The sequence below is a fragment of the Anoplolepis gracilipes genome, chromosome 12 (assembly GCF_047496725.1).
Source record: "Anoplolepis gracilipes chromosome 12, ASM4749672v1, whole genome shotgun sequence".
In the NCBI taxonomy this organism is placed as follows: domain Eukaryota; kingdom Metazoa; phylum Arthropoda; class Insecta; order Hymenoptera; family Formicidae; genus Anoplolepis; species Anoplolepis gracilipes.
Genome location: NC_132981.1, coordinates 6,037,938 through 6,053,917, shown reverse-complemented (window position 1 = coordinate 6,053,917; position 15,980 = coordinate 6,037,938). Strand labels below are relative to the sequence as shown.

At 37.6% G+C, this 15,980-nt stretch overlaps 1 protein-coding gene across 2 annotated transcripts in view; it reads left to right on the top strand.

Moving 5' to 3' along the window:
• Positions 1-15,897, top strand: part of Dy (transmembrane protein dusky) — a 59,451-nt gene extending 43,554 nt beyond the window's left edge. The window contains exons 1-4 of one of the 2 annotated variants that reach the window (XM_072903407.1): positions 3,476-3,856; positions 8,141-8,267; positions 9,286-9,369; positions 11,626-15,897. In XM_072903407.1, the coding sequence (XP_072759508.1) occupies positions 9,325-9,369; positions 11,626-13,344 (1,764 nt within the window). In that variant the 5' untranslated portion in view covers positions 3,476-3,856; positions 8,141-8,267; positions 9,286-9,324 and the 3' untranslated portion in view covers positions 13,345-15,897. Of the gene's footprint in view, positions 1-3,475; positions 3,857-8,140; positions 8,268-9,285; positions 9,370-11,625 lie in introns of those variants that run through there. The other variant, XM_072903408.1, reaches the window with a different exon arrangement.
• Positions 15,898-15,980: the final 83 nt, after the last annotated feature.

Here is a 15,980-nt window from a genome sequence, read left to right as displayed (position 1 = left end):
AGCTGTACAGTAAGGTAATAAAAAAAACGACTTACGAATCGATTTACATCGATTAAGAATTTTTCTCGACGATTCTTGCATGCTACGCGGAAGATGACGCAGAGCTTTTTCGATATCTACATTGTTATTTTCATTAAGAATACCACTCTTTATCATAAAGCATCTCAAATAACATTTTAATTTTATATCATTTTCCTCAACGTTACCGGCCTTTAATCGTTTTAAGGATGCTGAATCAAATAATCCAATTAAGAAAAGCAAATTCAGTCTTTTCAATTATATGCGAGCAATCTAATTACCCCAAGAAACATTCGTTTGCTGCCGACATTCTCGTTTGATATCCGCTCGTGCTCGAACATATAAAATTGAATAAATTTTATAAATATGCCCTAATTAACTTAAGAAACTTTGTTTATATTATGTTCAATACTTTTTAAGATTTAAATATCGGAATTATTTATCAAGACAATCTTTATTAGTATACTGTAATTAAACTATAATACATGTATAAATACATGGAAATATATATACCAACTTTGAATTTGTATTTAAAAAATGCAGTTTTTAATATTACCTAAAACGTTTCTAACAATACTTTTGGAAAATGTAAGAAATTTTATAGAAAAACAAATATAATTTTGTTTGTTAACAGATTATTAATAAATTTAAATTACTTACTAGTAGAAGCGATACACCAAAAACAACAAATAATATTTTTACAGTTTTCATGTTTTATCAGAATGCTTTTTGCTACAAGTTTCCGATTCGAAAGACGTTTCCAGTCAAGCAATACTAAGATTACTGAGAGTATAATCCTATTGTAGCAGACACGAATTTTTTATTTATGCTTGATCTTTGATAGCAGCGGATATTTCGTCCACAAACGAATTATAAATGTCGAATATAAGGTTGAACACTTACATAAATGTCATATTAAGCTACTATAGCGTGATATATAAAAGGCTTATCAAGAATTGCTGTACAAAGCTATAAAATACTTTAAGAAATTTTAATGTCTCCAATAATAGTTTAGCGAGGAAGAACTTTTTTTATTAAATTGTACCTATATATGTAGTAAATAAAATATATATATACGTAATGTCCCTAGATATATATATACAAACAGATACAATTGTATTTCTTGTTTAAGAAAAAATAAGTATTTTTTTTTGACAAAATTTCCAGAAATGCATTATTTTCTTTCGAGATATCTAATTTTTTGTGTCATCCATGTTGCAGAGATTATATTAATAAAATAAAAATTATCATGTACTTTTATTGTTATTAAACATTTGTAATATATAACATTAAATAAAGTAACAGAATAAAAAAAAGAATCTTTGTTAGTCTTTTGAAGAAAAAACTTTGCTGCCATAAAAAAAATTATTTTGTTTTAACTAAAAATTTTTTACAATTATTTTATTATTAAAAATATTAGAAATTCAATTATAATAGATGTAAGAATTATCAAAGTGTGTGTTTTTACGCGAAAAATTATTTATATAAAAGATCAAGAAAATGCATTCTATCAGCTATATTACAAAATTTTGAAAATTGATACATTTCCATAAACTTTGTTAAAGGAAAACGATGTTGTTAAAAGTTATTATGGCCCATAATATTTTTTAATATTATTTTACACATATTGGTATATATAATGCAATATTTATATATATTGTTGTTCTTAGTAATTAATATAATATATTATATGTTTCTTTTTTTTATTTTTATGTTTTCAAATGTCTAAAACTCTCTGAGACTCTTACGCATTATATTATGGGCAATCGGTTGATTCACGTTATCTTTTAGCTTACTCGATAGACATGATAATTTATCGACAGTCATATATCTTTAAGTAACATTTTACCAATAATTTGATGTATATACATTCAAATGTATACACCTGTAGTATATACATATGTAACAAATATTTTTGAAATAAAAATTATTATACATTTAATTGGTAAATGTATTTCTGATGTAACCGTTGATCGATAAATTATCAGCATTTGTTGTACATTGCTGCTTTCTGCAACGTCAGAGATCGCTAACTTCTGATATAATCAGTAATTAAAGACACTAAAGACGTATTTTAATTAATTCTGTCAATAGATTTTTTCGTTTATTTTCAATTAAATATAATTTAATAATCGACAAAATCTGTCTCTTTTTTCTAATTAAATAAATTCATTAACATCGAGAAAGATGTCTTAATAAATTATTTGATAATAAATAAATTATTACTTAAAAAACTTTATTTGCAACCTTTAAAAAAAATAAAATTTCTTTTGCTTTTTAATTAAATAACATTAAAATAAAAAGATGTATATACTATTATATTTACATACTATATTTTCTTTAATATATTATTTATATTATACACTATATAATAGTCTATATTATGTAATGTTATGTCTATATATTATATTAAAAATAATCATTTACCTGTGCAATAAAACTATTAAATCCAATATAAACTACTGAAAATAGCATATTTTCTCAAACATATATTTTTCTTATTTTAATATCCAGCATCCATCGTTAAATAGTAATGCGGCAGATTAGGGACATTATATATAGCTATCTCACAGATCGTTAATTAATAAATATACTGTATCTGACATGTTTAAATAGCGAGTGAAATGCAAAACTTTAAACGTTATTGATTATTTAACGAGTAGTCCGTTCTTATGAGAATGCGAAAGTCACTGTGATAAATGACAAGTAGAGGGCAAAGATGAGCTGTGGCAAGTGTATAGATTTTAAATATTGATTCATGTATACGTGTGTACGTGACGTGTAATATATCGCATATTTAGTATCATCAATTTAAGTATAGCGGCAACATATTAATATTTTATCATTCGCACATAATTCAACACAAGATGTGCAAATGCGGACTATTGCAGAAAGAGCGCGACGGTATTCCGTATTAATCTAATCTCCTTTACGAGCGCTTTTCTAGCATACATATAGTAAAGAATTAAAGAGACATGCGGGTGTGTTGTCAAAGGTTGCCAAGATTTCTAATCGAAATCCTCTGAGTCTCATCGAGAGATACATCGGACTCGATCTTCGTCGTCAATCTATCACTAAATCGAACATCCCACATTGTTTCTGCTCTCGGCGGTGTACAATAGGGTATCATTGACATCCCGGTGAGATGTAAGTGCACACAGAGATTCTTCCCTCTCTCTGTGTCTTTCTCTCTCTCTCTCTCTCTCTCTCTCTCTCTCTCTCTCTCTCTCTCTCTCTCTCTCTCTATCTCTTCTCACAAACACGAATACAAGACGAAAACGAGGCGTCGTTCATCGAGTCGCAGACTCACAGCGAATGTAGCGTGTGGAGAGAGATATCCTTCACTCCGCCACACGAGGGACCTATATAACTGTACCGGCTGTCTGGGTCAGGGGGCGGGCCGCTACGTTTGTAGTATACTCCGTATATCGGACAGGTGTACCCTATTCCGAGGCTCTTCGGGTTCCCGCGTGCACCTCCGAGACCGGCGACCGGCTGCACACGCCGCCCCGCTCGCGTCTCTTTCTCTAGCTGTCGCGGGCATCGCGGAGTATCGCGTCGTATCACCACGAAGAGAGGTGATCAGTCGCACGCACGAAGCTTCCGAGGGCTCTTATAAATCTCACCCGAGCGAATGCGAAATTCGGCGCCTCGCCAACAGCAGCGTCCGCAAATCGCGGAATCGGCCGGGATTGTGCACCGAGGACTTTTAACGTTCGATCCTGATCAATCGGTGTGGTAACGTTTCGTTCATCTGACACCCTCTCGAAGGAAGAGCGAGCATACTTGACAACCACTCGCGTCCGGATTCACTTGGGTATCGACTCGAGAAAATAAGGTATCATTGCGTCAACTTGGAAACTGTTCCAATTCCACCTTGCTGTATATGTAAAATTAATTACAATTCATTATTGAACTGCTCAAGACAAGTAAGAGAAATAATTATTATCGATAAATTAATATCCGATATATTAATAGGGAGAGAGAGAGAGAGAGAGAAAAAGAAAGAGAGAGAGAGAGAGAGAGAGAGAGAGAGAGAGAGAGAGAGAGAGAGAGAGACTCGTCCTTCGCGACGAAAAGAACCAGTGGCTAAAGTATTAGCCACGCGTCATTCCGAGCACGTGTTCGTTTCGCTACGCGTGGACAGCTGACTGTAATGCACGCGATATAGCAGTAATTTAATCCCGGAATACTCTACGTAGCGAGCATGCATCGTTATAAGTAATTCGCGGCTATTAAACGTGCTTCTTGTCTTGAGTCCGGTGGTTAATGTCGTATGTGTTGGACGTAGTAATTCAATTAACGTTATGTCACCGATTAAGTTATTAGAAGTAAATCGCACGTCACCGTTCGCGTTCCGCTAATGTGTTAATAAAGCATGGTCGGAGTGTGAGCTCGTGAGAGAAATTATACGTCGAGCCGCAGAAAATATAGCCGGCCACGTGATGAACGTTTCCGTTCTATCCAACCATACGTACGTCCAGCGCGGACTTGTTTTACTGTATCGTCTGAAACACTTCTGAAATTATTATTGTGATTTTTACTCATCGTAATAATTGTGTAAATATAAATAAATATTTTAATTATAATTTAATTTATATAATGTATTGTCATTAAAAAAAAAACAAAAACAATGAGCGAAGAAACAATCGTTGCATCGTTAATCAAAAAGCGCCTTCCTAAGCGTGAGCCAACGAGGTCGAACATATATTTAAGAAAGTAGATCGTGAATCTTTCTACGATTTTGTGCACAATTTTATAAGAAAGCAATGAAATACATACATCTTTCTAATGAATATTTTTATTTTAAAAATGCGAATACGTTTCGCATGCATACACACAATTTGTAAGTGTAGTTGTTTGAAAGCTCTGAGATTTATTTAAAATATCAAATTCATAAATTGCGTGTAGATATATTTATGAGTTAAAATTCTATATATAAATTAGTATCTCCATTAAAAATCAATTCTAAATAGATAGCGGCCTCTTTGTATTGCAAATGTAGAAGCGATCGACTCTATTCGTTACGCTCGATTACCGTGCAATTACCGCATCGCGGACTAGCAAGACGAGCAATGCAGACGGCACGCGCTCATCTGCTTATCAATCGGTACTTGATAGACGCGTAATAATTGCGACTTGGATACCGCGCACGATTCGTTCAATTTCAATTTATCGACGAGATTACCGGCTATCTTCAACGGATGATTAAGTTACGTTGCGAATGTGTGGTCCTTACTCCCGAGAAACTGTGCATAGCGTTGCCGAGATTCAAGCAAATTAACCGGCTGAGATAAAATCTTGAAAAAAAAGAGGAAAAGTGGAACAAGTATATTAGACGATGGCAAGTGCTTCTAAGTCTATTAAAGCAAGAAACGGATATCTAATGTAAATTTATGGACATGTGTACTTCCGTATTAACTTCCGAATATTATTAGCAATACACATGTTGTTTATAACGCGACGTCCGTTATGTGGGAGAGGAGATAACGAGAGGAAGGTGGGGACGGAGGAAACACACGGAGAGGCTACATTCTTTCTATATGGGTCGCTATTAGGCGCTCATTATGCGAACGCCCGACTTCGGAATCACCACACTGACGGAACCGTTATATGTATTTGGCACCACGCCACATCTTCGGCATACCTGATACATGGTTAACGCGGAACGAGAGACGTGTAAACAGTCGAGACCATGGTGATTTTTATTCGAGTACACGGACAACTTGTAAGAGGAAGGACAGGTGTCGCGGTTTATCGTGACACAAATTGTAAAAGCAGAATAACAGCTAATATACAATTTTGCGAGAATGCTCGCGAATATGTTATAACGATTGAAATTTGCAACATTGTTGATACTTTGTTAATTGATTATTATGCTAAATATGTCTGATTAAAGGAGAAATTTTGCGATTGGCTACAGTGATATGAATATCTCTATAAGCTCTTCTTTTTTAACAGAGAAACGGTTTTTCAAAGACTCTTTGAAAAAATCAATTAGATTAGATTGATCAAAGCAACTGTAATACAGAATGTTTTGCAGTACTTTAATTCGAGTCTTATTCATGTTTAATCGATTTCTTTTAATAATTAATAATTATTTCTCTATAAAAATTAACTATAAATTGTTTTAAACAATTTGATAGAAAATAATTTTGAAAAAAAATAACTATAAAATTGTAGAAAATGTCAAAACAATTTTCTTGAATCCCTCATTTTAACAATTGTAGCTTCAAAAACATGATGAGTTCTTATACAAAAATTGATCAAGTAAAAATAATGAAAAAACATACAATTTCTTCGAAATCAAATTTATAAAAAAAATAGTTTGATTTCTGAAAGTCAAAACTTTTCTCTCAGGCTTTTAAAAATTTATTTCTTTATGCATATTCAGGAATAAGATTTTCTTTTATAGAGAAAAATATGGAAATGTAACAGCTATTTATGCAAGAATAACAACTTATTTGTCAGCGCATTATAAAAGATTATAAACATATAAATAAAGATAAGAATTAAATAAAAATTAAAAATTACAATTAAGCTGTGCGCATAAAAATATCAAGACGACGCGGAAACGATCGGACATGAATGAGCCAAGTGTGTCGTTTGTAGGTCAAGTTTTAAATGTGCTACAATCTATCGTGAATGTACAAAAGCAGTAGGGTATATATTCGCGAATTGGACGAACAGCCGTCGCGGCAACCGCGCCCGATTAACCGGTTGGTCCTTCTGACTTCGGTTCCATGTTGATCAACCGCGCGCAGGAGCCTACTTGCCTACATTCATAGAGCGTCAAACATGCCACTCGGACATCGGGAATGCACACATTAACGCGCACAGGTATCCCACGTATCGTCTCTCTGGCTTTTCTCTTTCGTGCGTGCGCGAAAGCAGTCCCGTCGTTCTCCAGTTACATACCAACAATTTTGATTCTCTTCCTCACAGATAGATTTTTAATTTGAAACTTCAATGATCGAGAATTAGACGAAAATTACGCCGAAAATTAGAAAAGATAAATAATTTGAGAGTCCGTGTCACACGCATATGCGCGCATGCATATGTATTATACATATGTTATGCTGCAAAGAGGAATGTCTAGGAACGGAGGTATTCTCGCAGTGTGTTCCTCGGGCATTAAAATCCGAGAGCGACAATTAGACAAATTAGTATCTACGCTCACGACATAAATTTACTCACCCACCGTTTACGACCGATTGCCTTCTCTCTAATTTACTTTCTGCAATAAAAGCCTCAACGAGCGTCATTATGTGTATTAATGCACGTTTCTTTTTTTTCGTTTACACACTTCCTCCTCTTCTGTGATTAGGTAGGTACTTTGGTTAAAGAAAAGAAAGTTGCATCAAGAATCTGATTTGCCGTATGTGTATGCAGAGTAGCGGTATGTACGACAGGTCAGATGACATACTCTAGTCGCCTATCTTTTCACTGCCGTTGTTGAAGATACGTGTGACAAAATTATATTCCGGTAGCCCGTTATTTCATGTCGTTTCGAGCTGAAAGGTGCAAGCTATTAAGTATCTGGTGTTGGATAATTTATTTAGCAGCTCGCGTGAAAACAGCAGCGCACTGAATGAGGTTTCTACGCGTGTTTCTGCGAATCTTGCGAAATTGACTCGCGGCGATAGACAGGGACTGCGGTTCCGACAAGATAACGGAGGCAAAAACCAGGACATTCGGCAGGAATTTGGGACAGATGGCCTAGTGGTTGCGCGAAGCGAACACGTCGCCTGATAATTGGCGATCAAATACGAGCGAAACGCGACAACAGGCTGTCCCGCAGACGTATCGCCCCCGGGTAGCGGAAATGTGAGCAGCGGTTAACAGTAACCGTGGCGTCTTTTTTTGCGATTGTAAAGCTCGCTCCGATCACAAGCTTTGGACAGTAGAATCCAGTGGCCAATGTACTTTAACTTTGTGTATCAATTCAATTATCGAAATATTTTTCATTTAAATATCCTGCTTATTTAATTAGTTTGCTGACTGCAAAAAATATCTTGTATTTCAAGATATTAGCAAGCAAATGATATAACAAAATCGATATTTTCCAAAGGCCTTCTTAATTATGGATCTCTTTACGTTAGTTAAAAAATTCTAATTACAGATTGCATCGAGCAATCGAAGGTTACACCGACGAGAAGGAGATCGCTCAAGATCGTTTAGTGCGATTCGCTGTGAGAGACGATCTCTCGGCTTAAAGGAACATTTGAAATACAATTGGAATTATACAGGTAAATTATTCTGCGGTTATTACATATTAGTTTTAAACTAATTGTTAGTTTTTGTACGGATATCCATTTCAGAAATCATGCAACGCTTCTTTTTCATCAATCTATTCGGAACGCGAACTTCTATTTAATGCACAACATTAATTACAGTTAAATTATACAATTCAACAAAAGGAAAAAGAACAATCATTTCATTCGTAATTTTTTCTTAGACCCAATATTGGCCGTTCTAACATAATTTACAATATAGCTACGATAAACTTGGACAAATTTTAATGTAACCATGCTATAATTGCGATAGATGCTAGAAAAGTTTTATTCAGTTTAGATTTCATTAAGAATTAAAATTAATTAAAACTTTTATTTATTAAGAACTGTTATTAAAAACTTTTTTGTTAGAATTCTTCATATATAATTTATTGTACAAATGAATAGTAATACAATTTTTGTGATCAAATATATTCAATCCATTGTACTGCAAAAAAAATTACAATTAATTTAGCTGCTTTACAACTGTTATATTATATTCAATTTTATATCAAATTTTAACAAATTTCTCTCACAACACATATTTAATAATCTAAAAAATTTCTACATGAATTTTTGCAAAATAAATTTCTTAATTTTAATATTCATTATATTGACGTGTTGCATTTTAAATTTAATTTTGTCATCAGATTTCTTTTTACCCTCACATTTCTAGTAATCTTCACAAATATCTTTTGAAAAGAGTTTTATATAAATACATTTAACTTTGAATGAAATAAAACTTTTTCAATATATCACATATGCTGCAGATTATATTAATACGCTAAAATTTTATTAACATTAAAATTTTATTAACTTTGAAATATGCAAAGTTTGTATAGTATTAGAAAAGTGCATAAAAAATGATTAATCTATTTTCTGGATTAAAAAAAAAATTCTTTTATTGAGTTATATTATATTCATTGTATACTATATAATGTATATTAAAATATTCAATACTCATTCAACAATGTATGATATTTTCTCTTTTCAGTGATACGAGTATAGTGTCCACCGTGGACGCCAACGCGGTATGCAGTTACGCATTTACATCCTAGCCTGTCTCCTATTGAAGGGGGTAAGCAAAAATACATTTTTTACTTTCCTTACGAAAGCTTTTTCCAAGAAAATGCACGTTAAAGTGGAGAGAGTTAAGACACCGGTCTCGAATTCGATCCATCATCGTAAAGACGTTCGATCGATTGTGCGTAACATCGTCGTCGATCGAACGCATTCCGGGGAGATGAAAGAAAGACGGCGAACGAGATTCACGCAGACACATACGTCGCCATACATATTGCCATTGGCTCTGTTTCATCTCGAGCGAGACCACCTGGGGACGCGGCATGGGGGAATAGGCTCGCTCTCTCTCTCTCTCTCTCTCTCTCTTTCTCTCTCTTTGCGCGTAGGTAATTATTACATTATAACCCAGATATATCGCGACGGGTACACAAGAGCACGTGGCCGGGCAATGCCGTTACCCAGTGCTCTGACCCAGAGCTAAGGGCAGAACTCGCCCGGTTCGACTCGGTTGTCCCGATGTCTCAAAATGGTGCGCGAAGCTGATGCTGCTGTCTACCGCGAGGAGACCCGAGTAACGTTTCATCGGGTCCGCTCTCTTACAAGGTGGTGCATAAAAATCCCGCGCGCGGAACGACCGGTTTCTTTGCACGCGCGCACGCGGTCGGTGTACCCTTTTCATTCCTGCATTCCTGTGGCCCGACACAATTTTCGATGCACATGTGCGCTCATCGGCTCGCGCGCGCGCGTCTTCTTTATTTCCCAGTCTCAACTCTCGGTCGACGATTATCGTTAGCCTTATAAGAGAACGATGCTGAGATAGAACGGGATATGAATGAAACGCGCGCGCGTCGTTACCGCGTCCGCGCTTTCAGTCTTCTGTGTTCCCCGTCTGTTGGGTCGTCGATATCTCTTCGTGAATTATGCGGGATAACGGTTTTATCGAAATCTAGCTATCTGTTTCGAGACGGACCTTGAAAAGTTATTGCGGACATACCTTAGAAAAAAATTGTGTCTCCTTGATAACTGTATAAAAAAAAATGTTTGCGTAATATAATTATTTATATTTGCTTATGTTTTCGATCTATAAAATAGAAAAGAATGTCGTCGGAATCAAACACGAATAATGTTCACCAAGACCAAAGATTATTATCGGAATGCATTTGACGTAACATAACGTGGTGGCGTGATTCCACCATTCATGGACCACCATCAGCTGTACGCTTTTCTTCGGCATCGCTGTCGAGATTCGCCGCAAGTGACTCAGTAGGCCTTCGGTCTGTCGCGAATTATAGGACGCGTGCATTGAAAATCCATGAGATGGGATAAGTGGACGGGGTAGAGCAAAGGAAGGCGAGGCGGGGGGGGGGGGGGCAAGAATCAGGGGGATGAGAAGGAGAACTGCGCCGAACGTATACGCTCCGCGCGGAACTGGCCGATTGACCCGCGGCTAAAGACACGGGTGGTCCGTTATGCCCTAAGGTCACACGCGTGACGCAATCGGCCACTATAAAACGTACAAGTTCTATACGCAACCGACTCGTTGCTCCTATTCCGTCGCGGGCTCTCGGCCCTCTTCTCCTCCTCCCCCGACCTCTCTTACTCCCCTTCCCCATCGTCGCCGATCGCATTCGTTCAAACTAGCGACGGACAACTTTGTCGCTTTTTCTCCTTCTCGTCCTCTCGCGCCGCATCACCTTCGGCTGTCCCGCCACCGGAAATAACTCTTTCGACGATCGCTCCATTTGTCCGATCCGATAATCGAGCCCGCGTCGCATTTCTCGGCGAGCGCGCGTCGCGATTCCGTCGAGCTTGACACACTTAGGCCTCCCATTGAGCGCGTGAGAAGCGGATACCGTTGTATGGTCGTTTTTTTTTTCTTCTTCTGATTCTTTTCGATACATATATATATATATACGCGTGTATAAAAATTAGCGTGTATCTAAAGCAACATTCGTAAATATACATTGACGCGCGCGTGATTAATACTAAAAATAAGATTGGTGAATAGAATGCCGGGTATGCTAATGTAGCCTCATTGAATCGATCGTAAACATACGTCGAATGTGATATAAATAATTAATGATACGAAAGGAAGCGAGGAGATAGAAGGAAAAAGGCGGTATTATAAATACATGACTGGTTTCAAAGGAATCTAATAAATTCTTATATTCGCGGTAGCACGATCGTATTTTAATTAATCCGCTCTTTCGATCGTTTGTTAAATTTACGAGACTTTTTTTGAAAGGATCTTTTTGGAGGCAAAGATCGAATCTATTCGCACAATGTATGATTCCTCGTACTCTTTTTGCAGCTGGCTCGAGCCGAAGAAGTAGAGGTCGTAGAGGCAATTCCGGGGGAGGATAATCGGAGCGAGAATTCGGCGCTGAATCGTCAGGACAACGAGTTAAGCAATTCCGATCAATTGGCACTAGATTCAATAGCGGAGAAGGATGCGGGAGGAAATCACTACAAGCCAGGAGCTCTTCGAGGTCACCCTCTGCTACCACCGGGTCGAGGTGCGCTAAGTCTGCAACGTCCACATCACAATGTTGCTTATCACGGTCCGCCGCCGCCGTTGCCGCCTTCTAAAGCGCAACCGGAAGCGATGGACAAGCTCTACACGACCGGCGGCGGCGGTATCAGCACCGCGGTCGGCGTCGAACCCTGGCCGGTGGCGACGCCCGATATGCCGAAAATAGTATCGCTAGACGTGAAATGCGAGAAGAATCTGATGAAGGTTTACCTGGGCTTCGACAAGCCGTTTTACGGCATTGTCTTCAGCAAGGGCCATTATAGCAATGTAAATTGCGTTCACCTGCCGGCGGGACTGGGTCGCACATCTGTCAATTTTGAGATCAGCATACACGCGTGCGGCACGGCTGGTAACACGGAAAACGGACTATACGGCTACGGCGCCGAGTCTGGTTCCGGAACGTACTTCGAGAACATCATAGTAGTGCAGTATGATCCCCAGGTGCAGGAAGTCTGGGATCAGGCGCGCAAGCTGCGCTGCACCTGGCACGATCTGTACGAGAAGTCGGTCACTTTCCGTCCGTTCCCCGTCGACATGCTGGACGTGGTACGCGCAGACTTTGCCGGTGACAATGTAGGATGTTGGATGCAGATACAGGTAGGAAAGGGACCGTGGGCCTCCGAGGTCTCGGGACTCGTCAAGATCGGTCAGACGATGACGATGGTGCTTGCGATCAAGGACGACGATTCCAAGTTTGACATGCTCGTGAGGAACTGCATGGCGCACGACGGTAAACGCGCGCCGATACAGCTGGTGGATCAGCGCGGTTGTATAACGCGACCTAAATTGATGTCTCGATTCACCAAGATCAAAAACTTTGGCGCCTCGGCGTCGGTGCTGTCGTACGCCCATTTCCAGGCGTTTAAATTCCCGGACTCCATGGAGGTTCACTTCCAATGCACCATACAGATCTGCCGGTACCAGTGTCCGGAACAGTGCTCGGAATCGTCGCCCTTCCTGGACAATCAAGGTCTTCTGGAGAACCATCACCATCATCACGCGGCGGCGATAAACGGACACCCCGATGTAGGATACGGTTTACCGCCTCCGATCCCGCTGCCGTTGGAGGCCTATTTACAGGCGGCAGCTGGGCAGCCTCGGGACGAGAGGAGGAGGAAGTCCCGCGAGATTTCGCATAATCCACAAAAGGCTGTCGGTGTAAATCGAATCATTCGGGTGGTCTCGACCGGCGACCTGACCTTCTCCATCGACGAGGGCAACAACAGCGGCGAACAGCTGTTGAACGGCGGGCCGACGATGATATTCCCGCAACGCGTTCACGACAACGCAACTAGCTCAGCCATGATTTGCATGACTACTCCCGGATTCGCGATTACTCTCATCGTACTACTCGCTATTCTACTTTCTTCGTGCGTGCTCTCGGCCTACCTGTTCATGCGTCTCAGGCCCTTTTCGGCGAGGGCTAAGAAATCCAACGTCGCCGGACAGAACGGCAGCGTGACGAAGAAATGTTCGAGAACGTGCTTCTACTCATAGAGATATACTCACGAAATTGCCGCACGTCCACCCTGAGTCATTCCATCGCGATCCCGATATCCGCGCCGGAAGAGAGGCCGTCAAATTGCACGGCCCTCTTCTCGGAAGAACCGGTTTACGCAGTTCTCTTACGCGATATCGTTGAAACCGTCGTTGGAGGTCAGTACGTCCGTAGAACGAATGCGGTCGCACGGAGGAAAAAGGAAATTGGTCTCGGCCACCACGTCACGCCGAGCTAATAAATTAGCGGTAAACGGGTAGAAGAATCACGTTCGTGCTTTTCTTTTTTTTTTTTTTTTTTAAAATACTTTTGGCCATTAACTGACAGTATTTATATTTTTATATATGTACACGCGGATGCGGAATTTTTTAATAAAACGGCTCACGGAGCATCTTCTGGCGAGGAAAGCTTTGCATGAACTGGTCTTCGAAATCACGAATCTTCAGGTTTCGTAGAGGCTATCGAGTGTCGCAAGCACGATTCTACGTGAAATTTTTATTTCGGGACGGGATACTATTAACGATATTGTTTTACTATAACGCTATACGGTATACTCGTGTCATTCGATATCGTGGCCTCCACGTGGAGTCGTGCTTCGTCATAATGAAACTTAAGCTCAGGCCTATACAGGCAAACATAGGCGATATACGCCGAAAATTTAGTCAAAGATAATCAAATCTATTTCTGCGTTTATTACCTATGTATGTATTTGTATTTAGTTTCTTCTTTCGTTTCTCGGTATTTGGGACTCTATCATTTAACAAATCGTTGCTCAACAATGTGACTGGGTGACAGTAAGTAAGGCTGAAATTTCGCAAAATAAGCCTACACAAGCAACGCAGCATTTAAGTAATGTTAATAATATATCTTATAATTATTTATATTTATTACCTATCTAAATTTTTTCTTAAAAATATTTTTACAGGCAGAATTTATTAAATTCTCATATATATGAGACAAACAAATAAAATAAAATTATAAGATATAAAAAGTATTACATATATATCATTCCTTTGCAATCAATAAATTAAATAATTAATAATAAACAATGCGTTCGTATGCAATACGACGCATCAATGAGAAATTTTCAATTATATAAAAGTACTTAATATTTAAGTGTTACTCTAATAGCTCGTTCTAAGTTGCTCGTCTTAAAATGACAAGTTGTGCCAAAATGTTGCATTAATTTTACATAAATCGATAAATATAATAAATTATGCAATTCCAGTTTAAGATAAAGTGTTTTGTTTTGTTATGTCGTATGAATATCAAATAACGCTTTCAAGAAAATATGATTAATAAAATTATCGTGACATTCAATTTTCACTTATTTTCGCACTGTATATTATTATTACGATCAGTGAAACACTGTTTACTATAATATCAATGCAGTACTAAAGTAAACTCGCGTTAAAAATGCGAAAACGATTAAGTGAAGAAAGTTATTAATTCGATAAGTTATATACGCAATTGTGCAGTCATTAGTTTATATTGCAGCGTGATCTGTGTTTAGTATAAGGTAGACCTACATATATTAAATTAATATGTGAGGTGTCAAGTGTTGTGTATTTCCGCCGGTCACCTTATTTTCTTTTTTTTTTTAATCTCATATACATATATTTTATTATTTCATTAACCAACAAAGATAGTTGATGTATTTTTGTATACGAAATAAATGATAATTGGAATTCAACCGTGTATATTCAAAGTTTTGTAAATATTTATTTATTGCCATTATTATTTATTTATATATATTAAATAAAAACATAATCTTTTTTAACTAAATAATCATATTGTCGCCTTTTACTTTTGCCCGGTTTGCTATTCGCTGTCAGGCAATGCCAGCGTTGAAACCTATTTCCCTAGTACTAATCATGCTTAAATTAAATTTGCTCAATCTAAGCGTATGGAAATTTTTACACATGTATACATGCATGAATAACTTAGAATCTAGGCTTAAATATTATATACTTGGCAGCTCGCAAGTTAATTTGGACGAGTAAAATAAATGTAACTTTAAATCATTCGTCCGTTATTAAAATCTGCTTAGATCGGCCTGTTCTCGCGTAATAACAAAAACAGACCGTATAAAAAAGAACATTCATACCGTAAATACCTTTAAAAAAGTTATTGTATAAAACATTTCGGTATGAACATTAGCAGTACATTCACTTACGTATACTCAGGTATAAAGAACTCGGTCGTAACGAATCATATGTTCGTGATGACAGTTTATATAATGTGCTACGATTTCCGACAGTCTATCTATACATGTGATTTAAAAAGAATAAAAATAGCAAATCGTAAAGCCTCCCGTCAGGTCTTGCACAAAAGTCCGCAAAGTCGTAGAAGCTTTAGAAGATAAAGGATGTGTTTGGGAAATTAAATATTAATTATTTATTTTCTTCCACTTCCACACAGACTTCCCAAAAATTGTTAACGCATATTTTATACACATTTGCCACATCCGATATAAATATTACTTTTAGCCTCCTTAGAGCAAATCGTTAACGCGATTTCTATCTCTAGGTAAATAGAATGTCGTAGCACCGGACGACTCAAGAGCCTCCGGCTCATAAACGATATATATATATATATATATATATATATATTGTATATATATATATATATATAT